A 14,884-nucleotide genomic window follows, 5' to 3' on the forward strand; every position below is an offset into this window, starting at 1 on the left:
GTTGATTTGCGTTGAGTTGGGTTGGGTTGAGTTGAGTTGAGTGTTGAGTTGTGTTGAGTTGGGTTGAGTTGGGTTAGGTTGAGTTGGGTGGAGTTGGGTGGAGTTGGGTTGAGTTGGCTTGAGTTGAGTTGGCTTGAGTTGGCTTGAGTTGGTTTGAGTTGATTTGAGCTGGGTTGAGTTGGATTGAGTTGGGTTGAGTTGGGTTGAGTTGGGTTGGGTTGAGTTGGGTTGGGTTGAGTTGGGTTGGCTTGAGTTGGGTTGAGTTGGCTTGAGTTGGGTTGAGTTGATTTGAGTTGGGTTGAGTTGGCTTGAGTTGGCTTGAGTTGGGTTGAGTTGATTTGAGCTGGGTTGAGTTGGGTTGAGTTGGATTGAATTGGGTTGGGTTGAGTTGGGTTGAGCTGGGTTGAGTTGAGTTGAGTTGGGTTCAGTTGAGTTGTGTTGATTTGGGTTGGGTTGAGTTGTGTTGGGTTGATTTGAGTTGAGTTGGGTTGGGTTGGGTTGGGTTGAGTTGGGTTGGGTTGGGTTGAGTTGAGTTGGGTTGAGTTGGGTTGAGGTCAGTTGAGCTGGGTTGAGTTGAGTTGAGCTGGGTTGGGTTGAGTTGTGTTGAGTTGAGTTGGGTTGAGTTGGGTTGAGTTGGGTTGGGTTGGGTTGAGTTGGGTTGGGTTGGGTTGAGTTGGGTTGAGGTCAGTTGAGATGGGTTGGGTTGAGTTGAGTTGTGTTGGTTTGGGTTGGGTTGGGTTTGGTTGAGTTGGGTTGGTTTGGGTTGGGTTGAGTTGAGTTGAGTTGGGTTAGGTCGAGTTATGTTGGTTGGCCAGTCGGGAAGTGGTTGGCAATGAGGGTGATGCAATGAGGCAATGTCTGGCTTAAGGCTTTGCCTCACAAAGTTTCTAGCAGGGAAGTGGCTAGTGCAGGCTCCGCTGTAGATAGGATGCAACAACAACATCAACTTGATTCTATATAGCACCTTTAATGTAGCAAAATGTCCCAAGGTGCTTCACAGGAGTGTTGTCAGACAAAATTTGACACTGAACCAGGTAAGGAAATAGTTTGGTCAAAGAGGTAGATTTTAAGGAGCATCTTAAAGGAGGAAAGAAAGGTAGAAAGGCGGAGAGGTTTAGGGAGGGAATTTCAGAGCTTCGGGCCAAGGCAGCTGAAGGCACGGCCACCAATGGTTGAGCGATTAAAATCGGGGATGCGCAAGAGGCCAGAATTGGAGGAGCACAGAGATCATGGAGAGTTGAAGGGCTGGAAGAGGTTACAGAGATAGAGATGGGCGAGGCCATGGAGTGATTTGAAAACAAAGATGAGAATTTTGAAATCAAGGCTTTGCTTTACAGGGAGCCAGTGTAGGTCAGTGAGCACAGGGGCGATGGGTGAACGGGACTTGGTGCGAGTTTGGACTCGGGCAGCAGAATTTTGGGATGAGCTTAAGTTTATGGAGGGTGGAAGATCGGAGGCTGGCCTGGAGTGCATTGGAATAGTGTAGTCTAGAGGTAACAAAGGCATGGATGAGGGTTTCAGCAGGAGAAGGACTGAGGCAAGGGCAGAGTCGGGCGATGTTAGAGGTGGAAGTAGGCGCCTTGGTGATGGTGCGGATGTGTGGGCGGAATCTCACCCCGGGTCAAGTATGACAGATGTCCCTTGTGTTCCCTCTGTTATTCTGGGAGTTCTGTTCCTATCCTGGGCCTCACTACTTGTACTGTTTGCTTGACGTTACAGTGTCGCAGGTGAATTTTTCCCCGAAGCCGCGCAGGTTGCCTATCAGATTTGGGAACTCAGCGCCTCCCAGCGAATCGAGGTTTGGTTTACACACCTAGCTTCAGCCCCTCTCTCTCTCTCTCTACCCCCACCCCACCACCCGCTCCCCTTCCCCACACCTTCTGCTAGATGCAAGCTTGCGTTTGATCTGCTCCTACGACACACACAACTCTGATCTTAAAGAGACAGTAGTAACCAGTCAAGTTCCTTTAAGTGTTTTCGGGGAACTTAAATTTGAGGGCAATCCAAAATTGACATGGGTGTTTATTGTTCGTGATGTCCCTCAGGTGCAGCACTGAGGTGAAGTGAATGCGACGATTTGTGTTAGAAAGAAAGAACTTGCATTTCTTTCGCGCTTTTCACGACCTCAGGACGTCCTAAAGCACTTTACAGCCAATGAAGTACTTTTGAAGTGTCAGTCACTGTTGTAATGTAGAGAAATGCGGCAGCCAATATAACATTAACCCAGTCTCTCTGTTAAATGCTGATCGCCTTGTATTAGACTCACGGTTGTGCCAATGCAAGGGCACTTTCGAAGGGTATAATAGCAAAATACTGCAGATGCTGGAAATCTGAAATAACAACAGAAAATGCTGGAAATACTCAGCAGGCCAGGCAGCATCCGTGGAGAGAGAAACAGAGTTAACGTTTCAGGTCTGGGACCCTCCATCAGAACTGGAAAAAGCTGGAGATGTAACAGATATTAAGCAGGTGCAGAGACGGTGGTGGGGGGGTTAGGAGGGGAATGGCAAAATTGAAAGATGAGGTGCTTCATTGGAACAATGCAATAGGCCGAGGACAGAGAGATCAGAGTGGGAGTGAATCACAGAATCACAGAATCACAGAAACCCCACAGTGCAGATAGAGGCCATTTCGGCCCATCGAGCCTGCACTGACACATATCCCACCCGATCCCCGTAACCCCTACACCAACACATATCCCACCCGATCCCCGTAACCCCATGTATTTAATCCCCCTAACACTAAGGGCCAATTTATCATAGCCAATCATCCTAACCCGCACATCTTTGGACTGTGGGAGGAAACCGGAGCACCCGGAGGAAACCCACGCAAACACGGGGAGAATGTGCAAACTCCACACAGACAGTCACCCGAGGCCGGATTCGAACCCGGGTCCCTGGCGCTGTGAGGCAACAGTGCTAACCACTATGCCACCGTGAAGTGGAGAATTAAAGTGACAGGCGACCGGAAGCTCGGGGTCACCCTTACGGACTGAACGGAGGTGTTCCGCAAAGCTTTCTCGGCCTCTTGCATTGTTCCAATGAAGCTCAACGTAAGCTCGAGGAACAGCACCTCATCTTTCGATTGGGCACTTTGCAGCCTTCTGGACTCAACATTGAGTTCAACAATTTCAGATAATTATCCCTGCCCCCATTTTTCATGCAGTATGATTTTTGCCATTCCGATTTGCAACGTTTTATCTTTCCTGCCTCTTACAAAAGTACAGGATGTTCTTTCAATTCCTTCCTCCCTCCTAACGCCCCCCCCCACCCCGGTCTCTGCACCTGTTTAATATCTGTTACATCTCCAGCTTTTTCCAGTTCTGATGATGGGTCCCAGACCTGAAACGTTAACTCTGTTTCTCTCTCCACTTTCGAAGGGTGTCCATGTTTGTTTTCTTTGAGAGGCGATTGGATGCCTATCATGGCATCTTGGGGCCACGTAAAAAGTTGAAATCTGTGTCCACATCAAGTCAGAAATTGGTCCCTTCCATCTGTCCATACAAATGGAACTTAAAGCAGGCCTGCTAGCATCCGAAAAGGGAAAGAAAGCATTCCGAGAGTGAATTTAGTGTCGACATTCTGATTTATTTCTCTATTTAGATCAGCATTTTAAAATAGACTTGGTTTTGATTTTGTATTTTTGAAAGAATCACTAGTAAGTTGCGCACAGTCAGTTAATGAATGTAAGTTTTTTTTTTACACGTACAAGATGGCGACAGAGTTGGGAGAGAGCCTTCAGAAACTCACTCCACGGCGCCACCTACTGGCTGCAGCCCGCAAGCTACATCGTCACAGCCAAGAGTTTACATACAGGATTTCCACTCTCAGTGTTTACATAGGCTGTTACAGTGTTGATGCAAGTTACTGATCAAGAATCGTGACAACAGGAAGTGCATGCCTACACAAGATTTTTAATAAAGAAATGAATTTATTTTGATGCAATCACAGAATCGTACAGCCATTCGGCCCATCGTGCCTGAGCAATAAAAGTGCCCCAACGCCTGAAATCTTTCCCGATACCCAGCGAACACTGGGGTACTGTCTCTTTAAGTGAAGAAACTGGTCAGCTGGTGCCTCTTGCTGTTCCACTAACACTGCTCTGTCGACTTTCAAAATAGGTTGGATTGCAACTGCCAACCTATTGAGACTGGCTGTAAACTCCTCGCCAGCATCTTCCGATTCTTGCTCACTAATACCCGCTCTCTAACCAGAGGATTCTCTCCTGCCTTACTGTGTCACTGCTTATTAAATCGAATGAACCCTTCCCTGCAATCTCCTCCCCTTTACTTCAGCAAATTATGGAGTCTCGTATATGGATTAAATCCCTGAATCGACGGTATTGCTGGGCGTCCTACTGCCCTGTGAGTAACTGGGCTAGACGCAGGGTCCTAGTGCCCTGTGTGTTACTGGGCTAGACGCAGGGTCCTAGTGCCTTGAGTTACTGGGCTATGCACTGGGTCCTACTGCCCTGTGAGTAACTGGGCTAGACGCAGGGTCCTAGTGCCCTGTGTGTTACTGGGCTAGATGCAGGGTCCTAGTGCCCTGTGTATTACTGGGCTATGCACAGGGTCCTACTGCCCTGTGAGTAACTGGGCTAGACGCAGGGTCCTAGTGCCCTGTGTGTTACTGGGCTAGACACAGGGACCTAGTGCCCTGTGAATAACTGGGCTAGACGCAGGGTCCTAGTGCCCTGTGTGTTATTGGGCTAGAGACAGGGTCCTAGTGCCCAGTGTGTTACCAGGCTAGACGCAGGGTCGTAGTGCCCTGTGAGTTACTGGGCTATGCACTGGGTCCTAGTGCCCTGTGTGTTACTGGGCTAGACACAGGGACCTAGTGCCCTGTGAGTAACTGGGCTAGACGCAGGGTCCTAGTGCCCTGTGTGTTACTGGGCTAGACACAGGGTCCTAGTGCCCTGTGAGTAACTGGGCTAGACACAGGGACCTAGTGCCCTGTGTGTTACTGGGCTATGCACAGGGTCCTAGTTCCCTGTGTGTTACTGGGCTATGCACAGGGTCCTAGTGCCTTGTGTGTTACTGGGCTATGCACAGGGCCCTAGTGCCCTGTGTGTTATTGGGCTATGCACAGGGTCCTAGTGCCCTGTGTGTTACTGGGCTAGACGCAGGGTCCTAGTGCCCTGTGTGTTACTGGGCTATGCACAGGGTCCTAGTGCCCTCTTACTGGGCTAGAAGCAGGGTCCTAGTGCCCTGTGTGTTACTGGGCAATACACAGGGTCCTAGTGCCCTGTGTGTTACTGGGCTAGACGCAGGGTCCTAGTGCCCGGTGTGTTACTGAGCTATGCTCAGGTTCCAAGTGCCCTGAGTGTTACTGGGCTAGATGCAGGGTCCTAGTGCCCTGTGTGTTACTGGGCTAGACACAGGGTCTTCGTGCCCTGTGTGTTACTGGGCTAGACGCAGTGTCGTAGTGCCCTGTGAGTTACTGGGCTATGCACAGGGTCCTAGTGCCCTGTGTGTTACTGGGCTAGACGCAGGGTCGCAGTGCCCTGTGAGTTACTGGGCTATGCACAGGGTCCTAGTGCCCTGTGTGTTACTGGGCTAGACGCAGGGTCGCAGTGCCCTGTGAGTTACTGGGCTATGCACAGGGTCCTAGTGTCCTGTGTGTTACTGGGCTAGATGCAGGGTCCTAGAGCCTTGTGTGTTACTGGGCTAGACGCAGGGTCCTAGTGCCCTGTGTGTTACTGGGCTAGACGCAGGGTCCTAGTGCCCTGTGAGTTACTGGACTATGCACAGGGTCCTAGTGCCCTGAGTTACTGGGCTAGACGCAGGGTCCTAGTGCCCTGTGAGTTACTGGGCTAGACGCAGGGTCCTAGAGCCTTGTGTGTTACTGGGCTAGACACAGGGTCCTAGTGCCCTGTGTGTTACGGCTAGATGCAGGGTCCTAGTGCACTGAAGTTAATTGGCTATGCACAGGGTCCTAGTGCCCTGTGAGTTACTGGGCTAGACGCAGGGTCCTAGTGCCCTGTGAGTTACTGGGCTAGACGCAGGGTCGTAGTGCCCTGTGTGTTATGGGGCTATGCACAGGGTCCTAGTGCCCTGTGTGTTACTGGGCTATGCACTGGGTCCTAGTGCCCTGTGTGTTATTGGGCTATGCACAGGGTCCTAGTACCCTGTGTGTTACTGGGCTAGACGCAGGGTCCTAGGGCCCTGTTAGTTACTGGGCTATGCACAGGGTCCTAGTGCCCTGTGTGTTACTGGGCTAGATGCAGGGTCCTAGTGCCCTGTGTGTTACTGGGCGAGACGCAGGGTCCTAGTGCCCTGTGTTTTACTGGGCTATGTCCTAGTGCCCTGTATATTACTGGGCTATGCACAGGGTCCTAGTGCCCTGTATAATACTGGGCTATGCACAGGGTCCTAGTGCCCTGTATATTACTGGGCTATGCACAGGGTCCTAGTGCCCTGTGTGTTACTGGGCTAGACACAGGGTCCTAGTGCCCTGTGTGTTACTGGGCTGGACGCAGGGTCCTAGTGCCCTGTGAGTTACTGGGCTAGACACAGGCTCCTAGTGCCCTATTTGTTACTGGGCTGGACGCAGGGTCCTAGTGGCCTGTGTGTTACTGAGCTAGATGCAGGGTCCTAGTGCCCTGTTTGTTACTGGTCTGGACGCAGGGTCCTAGTGCCCTGTGTGTTACTGGGCTAGACACAGGGTCCTAGTGCCCTGTGTGTTACTGGGCTGGACGCAGGGTCCTAGTGCCCTGTGTGTTACTGGGCTAGACGCAGGGTCCTAGTGCCCTGTGAGTTATTGGGCTGGACGCAGGGTCCTGTGTGTTACTGGAACACTCTGACCAGGCCCCAAGTTTCTCCCCTGGTTTATGCTGAGATAGCTGGTATCAGCCTATGCTACTGAGGTGTTTCGTTTGATGTCAGTCCCCCTGAGCTAGGTTGGGTGGGGGGTTGGCGAGGAAAGGCAGTTGATCTCTATCCATTGACCCCTGCTGGACCCGTCTGAATGGGTTTTTCTGTGATGCCCACTACAGTCAAATAGTCCACTCTTAAGTTCATCGACAAAGAATGGCCACTTGGGATGAGATTTGGAACTCGTCCAGAAACGATCAGTGCCTTTGAGAAAATAAGAGACAAAATTAGATACCTATAGAATGATACAGCACAGAAGGAGGCCATTCGGCCCATCGTGCCTGTGCTAGCTCTTTCAAAGTGCTCTCCAATTAGTCCCCCTCCCCCTGCTCTTTTCCTATAGCCTTGCAATTTTTTTTCCTTTTCAGATATTTATCCCATTCCCTTTGAAAGTTACTATTGAATCTGCTGCCACCGCCCTTTCAGGCAGCGCGTTCCAGATCACAACAACTCGCTGTGTTAAAATAAAATCACCCCTTATCATCCAACAGTGCAGGCAGGTCACCATTTTTTTTTATTCCTTCACGGGGTGTGGGCATCGCTGGCAAGGCTGGCATTTATTGCCCATCCCTAGTTGCCCTTGAGAAGGTGGTGGTGAGCCGCTGCCTTGAACCGCTGCAGTCCGTGTGGTGAAGGTGCTCCCACAGTGCTGTTAGGGAGGGAGTTCCAGGATTTTGACCCAGCGACGATGAAGGATCGGCGATATACTTCCAAGTCAGGATGGGGTGTGACTTGGAGGGGAACCTGGAGGTGGTGGTGTTCCCGTGGGCCTACTGCCCTTGTCCTTCTAGGTGGAAGAGGTCGTGGGTTTGGGAGGTGCTGCCGAAGAAGCCTTGGCGAGTTGCTGCAGTGCATCTTGTAGATGGTGCACACTGCAGCCACGGTGCGCCGGTGGTGGAGGGAGTGAATGTTTAAGGTGGTGGATGGGGTGTCAATCAAATGGGCTGCTTTGTCCTGGATGGTGTCGAGCTTCTTGAATGTTGTTGGAGCTGCGCTCATCCAGGCAAGTGGAGAGTATTCCATCACACTCTGGACTCCACTCCATGGGAACCATGTGCAGGGTCGGAGGGGTGCAGGGCCTGTACACCACGGGGTTAACACTCACTGCTCTCTCCCCCCCACCCCCTCCCCCCTCCGCACAGCCTCATTCCACAACACTCCGCCCTCACTTACCAACCCAGTCTTATTTCTTCCCAAACAGCTGAAAGGAACGGTGCGCGCAGCTGCCGATTTCAAGCCAGAGGTGGACGCCAAGGCAATCCGCAAGGCGATGAAAGGATTCGGTCAGTGTTTATTCACAGAGAATGTTCCAGAACAGAAACAGGCCATTCGGCCCATCAAGGCAGAGCTGGTGTTTATTTTCTCCGCACCCCCCCCCCCGCGCTCCCCCGCACCACGAGCTACCCAGTCTAATCCCACGGCTGTGGTAGTGTAGTGGTGATGTTACTGGCCTAATAAATCCAGAGAAATCCCAGCGCCCTGGACCATTTTCAGAATTTGAATTCCGTTGGAAAAATAGCTGGAAATGTAAAAAAAAAACTGGTTTCAGTAAAAGTGACCGTGAAGCTGCCTGATCGTCGTAAAAACCCAACGGGTTCACTAATGTTCCTTTAGGGACGGAAACCTGCCGTCCTTACCCGATCTGGGCCTACACGTGACTCCAGTCCCCACACCCAACAGGGTTGACTCTTGCCTGCCCTCTAGTGGCCGAGCGAGACAGTCAGTTTGTATCAAAACACTACTCAGGGTTGGGTAATAAACGGCAACCTTGCCAAGAATGCCACGTAAATTTAAAAAACCTATCTTGGTCGCCCTTTGTACCCTTTAACGGCCCAGAAATTCGGGTCGGGGGCTTCCCGCAGGTGCAAGCCCCCGACCTGCACTTACCTAGCGCGCCGGCCGTTGAGCTGTGGGCCCCCGTGGGATTCCGATCCCGGGGCTGCTCCAGCTGCCGGCGCGCAGTGCTTGCGTATCCCAGGGGCGCAGTTAGTTCGATGCGTCCCCTGGGATCACGTGGGCCATGGGGAGCCAATCGGAGCGGGGAATGCTTCATTCATAAGTTTGACAGGAAGAGCTGTCAAAACTTAGAAATACTACGGCCCCAAAACATCACTAAATCTTCAAATAAATTTTTTTAAAACATCACATTTTTAAATAAACTATAAATTACATGAAATAACTATTTTAAACAATAATTAAAATTTTTGAAAAAAATAATTTTCCTTTCTAACGGGGCTAAAAATAAACTTACCTTGCTTTAAAGTATTTAAAAATAATAAACCTGTGGAAAAAATGTTTTAATTTTAATTAATTCACCACTTACCTTGTAAAAAGCAGGCCTTGCGCCTGCTTTTTATATGTGTAACTTCTGGAGACTTACCCTCCTGGGAAAACCTGCAAAAAATCCCAAAGTTCGATGCGCACGCGCTGCCTCTCCGGCGCACGCGTTCGAACTCTGAACCCCTGCTTTCAGGGGAACGGAAGTGCCGGTTTCCCGAGCATGCGCAGTGCATGCACAAAACCGACACTTCCATTGGGCTTACGGGTGAGTACCCTGTGCGTACTCACCCGTGGAGACCCGAATTCTGGGCCAATATTCCTTTGTCACGCAGCTATCCAATTTCCTTGGAAAAGAATTTGTGGACAGTGGCTTCGGGGCGTAGATATTAACAGGAGAAAGCTTATCTCCCTGCCCCTGCTATCTCCCCACAGCCCTGTATCTCCCTCTGTTTCAAATTGTTGTCCCTTAAAAGCTACAGTGGTCTCTGATCGATCGCTGAGCAGAGACCCCTGCTGCAAAGTGTGTGTGTGTGCGACATTCAGCTCACACAGTGAGGGGCCGGGCGCTGTGAAAATGGCCCCAGTTATTTTGTGGGGCTGGGAGTCTGCTGGCCGAATAAGCCGACAGGATTTTGTGTAAATGAACCACTCCTGGAACTCGAGTGACCGTAAGAACATAAGAATTAGGAGCAGGAGTCGGCCATACGTCCCCTCGAGCCTGCTCCACCATTCAATGAGATCAGAGCTGATCTTCTACCCCATCTCCACCTTCCCATCCGATCCCCATTTCCCTCAGTGTCCGAAAACCATGGCTAAAGGATGAGAAAGAACTTGCATTTCTATAGCGCCTTTCACATCCTCAGGATGTCCCAAAGCACTTTACAGCCAATGAAGTACTTTTTGAACTGTAGTAATGTAGGAAACACAGCAACCAATTTGCGCACAGCAAGCTCCCACAAACATCAATGTGATAATGACCAGATGATCTGTTTTTTTAGTAATGTTTGCTGAGTGATTAATATTGCCCAGAACACTGGGGAGAACTCCCTTACTCTTTGTCAAATGCCATGGAACTTTTTCCCGTCCACCTGAGAGAGCAGACAGGGCCTCGGTTTAACGTCTCATCCGAAAGACGGCACCTCCGACAGTGCAGCACTCCCTCAGCACTGCACTGGGAGTGACAGCCTGGGTTACGTGCTCAAGCCTCTGGAGTGGGACTTGAACCCACAACCTTCATGACTCAGAGGCGAGAGAGAGAGAGAGCGCTCTGCCCACTGAGCCACGGACGACCCTACACAGCGTGGGATCTAGAGTCAGCCAGACGCGTTGAGAGAGCGACGGTGTTGAGGGATAAAGTTAACAGGTATCAGAAAGGGACAGGCTGCACAGATTTAGTTGCCTTGCCTGCTCCTGTGTCTGGGAAACGGTCTGTTCAATGGATTTTTTGTTTGACTGGGAATGTGGAGTGATGTTTAACGTGTCCCGTCTGGCTTCTCATTTCAGGCACAGATGAAGAAACGATCATCAACATAATCACTCAGAGAAGCAACGCACAGCGGCAGCAGCTACAACAGCAGTTCAAATCGCAGCTGGGCAGGGTAGGTCACCCGTCCCACACTGGGGGCCAGTCGCTCATAGAATCCCAGAATCTCACAGCACAGAGGGTAGGTCCCCCGTCCCACACTGAGGGCCATCCCCCTCATAGAATCCCAGAATCTCACAGCACAGAGGGAGGTCCCTCGTCCCACACTGAGGGCCAGCTCCTCATAGAATCCCAGAATCTCACAGTACAGAGGGAGGTCCCCCGTCCCACACTGAGGGCCAGACCCTCATAGAATCCGAGAATCTCACAGCACAGAGGGAGGTCCCCCGACCCACACTGAGGGCCAGACCCTCATAGAATCCGAGAATCTCACAGCACAGAGGGAGGTCCCCCGTCCCACACTGAGGGCCAGCCCCCTCATAGAATCCGAGAATCTCACAGCACAGAGGGAGGTCCCCCGACCCACACTGAGGGCCAGCCCCCTCATAGAATCCCAGAATCTCACAGCACAGAGGGTAGGTCCCCCGTCCCACACTGGGGGCCAGTCGCTCATAGAATCCCAGAATCTCACAGCACAGAGGGAGGTCCCCTGTCCCACACTGAGGGCCATTCCCCTCATAGAATCCCAGAATCTCACAGCACAGAGGGTAGGTCCCCCGTCCCACACTGAGGGGCAGACCCCTCATAGAATCCCAGAATCTCACAGCACAGAGGGTAGGTCCCCCGTCCCACACTGAGGGCCAGACCCTCATAGAATCCCAGAATCTTACAGCACAGAGGGTAGGTCCCCCGTCCCACACTGGGGGCCAGCTCCTCATAGAATCCCAGAATCTCACAGCACAGAGGGTAGGTCCCCCGTCCCACACTGGGGGCCAGTCGCTCATAGAATCCCAGAATCTCTGTTTGTGCTCTACATAAATGATTTGGATGAGAATGTAAAAGGTATGATCAGTAAGTTCGCAGATGACACGAAAATTGGTGGGGTGGTAAATAGCGAGGAGGGTAGCCCTCAGTCTGCAGGACGATATAAACGGGTTGGTCAGATGGGCGGAAAAGTGGCAAATGGAATTTAACCCTGAAAAGTGCGAGGTGATGCATTTTGGACGGACAACTAAGGCAAGGAAATACATAGATACATAGATACATAGAAGATAGGAGCAGGAGTAGGCCATTCGGCCCTTCGTGCCTGCTCCGCCATTTAATGAGATCATGGCTGATCCTTTAATTCAGTATCCCGTCCCCGCCTTCTCTCCGTAACCCTTAACCCCTTTTGCCCGTAGAAATATATCTAATTCCCTCTTAAATATATTTAATGAGCTGGCGTACACTGCCCTCTGTGGCAATGAGTTCCACAGGTTCACCACTCTCTGAGTGAAGAAATTCCCCCTCATCTCTGTCCTAAATGGTTTAGCCCTTATCCTTAAATTATGTCCTCTAGTTCTGTTCTCACCCGCCAAGGGAAACATTCCTTCTGCATCCAGTCTGTCTAGACCTGTCAGAATTTTATACACTTCTATGAGGTCCCCTCTCAATCTTCTAAACTCCAGTGTGTACATCCCTAAACTACATAGTCTCTCCTCATAGGTCATTCCCGCCATTCCTGGTATCAGCCTGGTGAATCGCCGCTGCACCCCCTCCATGGCAAGAACATCCTTCCTCAGATGAGGCGACCAAAACTGTACACAGTACTCGAGGTGTGGTCTCACCAGTGCCCTGTACAGCTGCAGCAAGGTATCCCTGTTCCTGTATTCTAACCCTTTTGCTATGAAGGCCAGCATACCGTTTGCCTTCTTGACCGCCTGTTGCACCTGCATGCTCGCCTTCAGTGACTGGTGTACAAGAACACCCAGGTCTCTCTGTACTTCCCCCTCTCCCAATCTATTGCCATTTAAATAATAATTTGCCCTCCCGTTCCTGCACCCAAGGTGGATAACTTCGCACTTGTCCACATTATAGTGCATCTGCCATTTATCCGCCCAATCGCCCAGTCTGTCCAAATCGCTCTGGAGCTTCCTGGTCTCTTCCTCTGAGCCCACCCCACCTCCTAGTTTAGTGTCGTCTGCAAATTTGGAAATGCTGCATCCGACTCCCTGATCCAGGTCATTAATGTAAATTGTGAACAGCTGGGGGCCCAGGACAGATCCCTGTGGTACCCCACTTGTTACTGCCTGCCATTCAGAAAATGAGCCGTTTATTCCAACTCTCTGTTTTCTATCTGACAGCCAGTTCCCTATCCACGCCAAAACTTTCCCCTTTATCCCATGAGCCTCAATTTTCCATGCTAATCTTTTATGTGGGACCTTATCGAAGGCCTTTTGGAAGTCCAGGTACACCACATCTACTGGCTCTCCCCCATCTATTCTACCAGTTACTCCCTCAAAAAATTCCAATAGATTAGTCAAGCACGATTTACCCTTTGTAAATCCATGTTGACTCTGTCCTATCCTGTCCCCATTTGCTAAGTGCTCCGCTATTTCATCCTTAATGATGGACTCCAGCATTTTGCCCACAACTGATGTAAGGCTTACAGGTCTGTAATTACCTGCTTTTTCCCTACCCCCCTTTTTGAATAGTGGGGTAACGTTAGCTACCCTCCAATCCATCGGCACTGTTCCCGAGTCTAATGAATTCTGAAAAATCATCCTTAGTGCATCCGCTATCTCTAGGGCCACCTCCTTCAGTACCCTAGGATGCATGTTATCAGGCCCTGGGGATTTGTCCACCTTCAATCCCTTTAGCTTCCTTAACACCATATCCTTAGAGATATTGATTTGCGTCAGTTCCTCCTTTGCCAATGTCCCTATTTTTCCCGATATCCCAGGGAGGTTTTTTGTGTCTTCCTTCGTAAAGACTGACCCAAAGTATGCATTTAGTTGATCTGCCATTTCCTTATTTCCCATTATATATTCCCCCGTATCTGACTGCAATGGACCAACTTTGGTTTTCACCAGTCTTTTCCTTTTGATATATTTATAAAAGCTTTTGGAGTTAGTTTTTATATTTTCCGCCAGCTTGTTTTCGTAAGCTATTTTGCCCCTCTTGATCATGCCCTTTGCCCTCCTTTGCTCTATCTTAAACTGTTCCCAATCTTCCGCTCTGGCGCTTTTTTTGGCTATTTTATACGCCCTATCTTTGGATTTTATGCTGTCTCTAATTTCCCCTGTTATCCACGGTTGAGTCACCTTTTTAGATTTCCTTTTATGCCAGATTGGTATAAACAATTTTTGCAATTTTGTCATTCTATCTTTAAATGTTTGCCATTGTTTATCTACCTCCAGTCCTCTCAGGAACGTTGTCCAATCAGACCTACTCAGTTCCCGTCTCATGGCATCATAATTCCCCTTGTTTAAATTCAGGACCTTAGTCTCCGAGTCAATTTCTTCGCTCTCCATTTCGAGTGAGAAATCGATCATGTTATGATCGCTCTGACCCAAGGGTCCCCGTACAACAAGATTACTGATTAGTCCCTTCTCATTGCACAGTACCCAGTCCAATATAGCCTGTTCCCGAGTTGGTTCCTCGACATATTGATCCAGATATCCATCCCTTAAACACTCAAGGAATTCCTCCTCCTCATTATTTTTACTGATTAGGCTAGTCCAATCTATATGTAAGTTAAAGTCACCTATGATGACAGCTGTGCTCTTATTGCACGCTTCTCTAATTTCCCTCGTGATGCCCTCCCTAACCTCTATTTTACTATTTGGAGGCCTATATACCACTCCTATTAATGTTTTTCGCCCCTCGCTATTTCTTAGCTCCACCCATATAGATTCTGTATTAACTGAGTTAATATCCTTCCTTTCAATTGCATTTATCCCCTCTTTTACTAGCAATGCTACCCCTCCTCCCTTTCTTTTTTGTCGATCCTTCCTAAATACTGAATACCCCTGTATGTTAAGCTCCCAGCCCTGCTCACCCTGCAACCATGTTTCCGTAATCCCAATTAGATCATAATTATTAACCTCTATTTCCACAGCTAATTCATCTACCTTGTTCCTGATGCTTCTCGCATTAAGGTATAAAACCCTCAGGCTTTTTTTATGCTCACATTTTTTATGAATTAGTTTGGCCCTTTGTTTTTTGTTCCTCACCCTTTTACCATTTATTTCTGTCTGCCCTTCACTTTCCTCTATTTCACTACATAGGTTTCTAGCCCCCTGCCATACTAGTTTAAATGCTCCCGAACT

The 14,884-nt window shown here is 49.8% G+C and overlaps 1 protein-coding gene across 3 annotated transcripts in view; it reads left to right on the forward strand.

Moving 5' to 3' along the window:
* Nucleotides 1-14,884, forward strand: part of anxa6 (annexin A6) — a 196,547-nt gene that overhangs the window by 137,242 nt on the left and 44,421 nt on the right. For all 3 annotated transcript variants that reach the window (XM_085996006.1, XM_085996007.1, XM_085996005.1), the window contains exons 14-16: nucleotides 1,720-1,798; nucleotides 8,073-8,154; nucleotides 10,655-10,749. In XM_085996006.1, coding sequence (XP_085852132.1) covers nucleotides 1,720-1,798; nucleotides 8,073-8,154; nucleotides 10,655-10,749 — 256 coding nt within the window. The remainder of the gene's footprint in view (nucleotides 1-1,719; nucleotides 1,799-8,072; nucleotides 8,155-10,654; nucleotides 10,750-14,884) is intronic.

The sequence above is a fragment of the Somniosus microcephalus genome, chromosome 8, assembly GCF_052327205.1.
Source record: "Somniosus microcephalus isolate GS21.2 chromosome 8, FLI_Smic_1.0, whole genome shotgun sequence".
Taxonomy (NCBI): domain Eukaryota; kingdom Metazoa; phylum Chordata; class Chondrichthyes; order Squaliformes; family Somniosidae; genus Somniosus; species Somniosus microcephalus.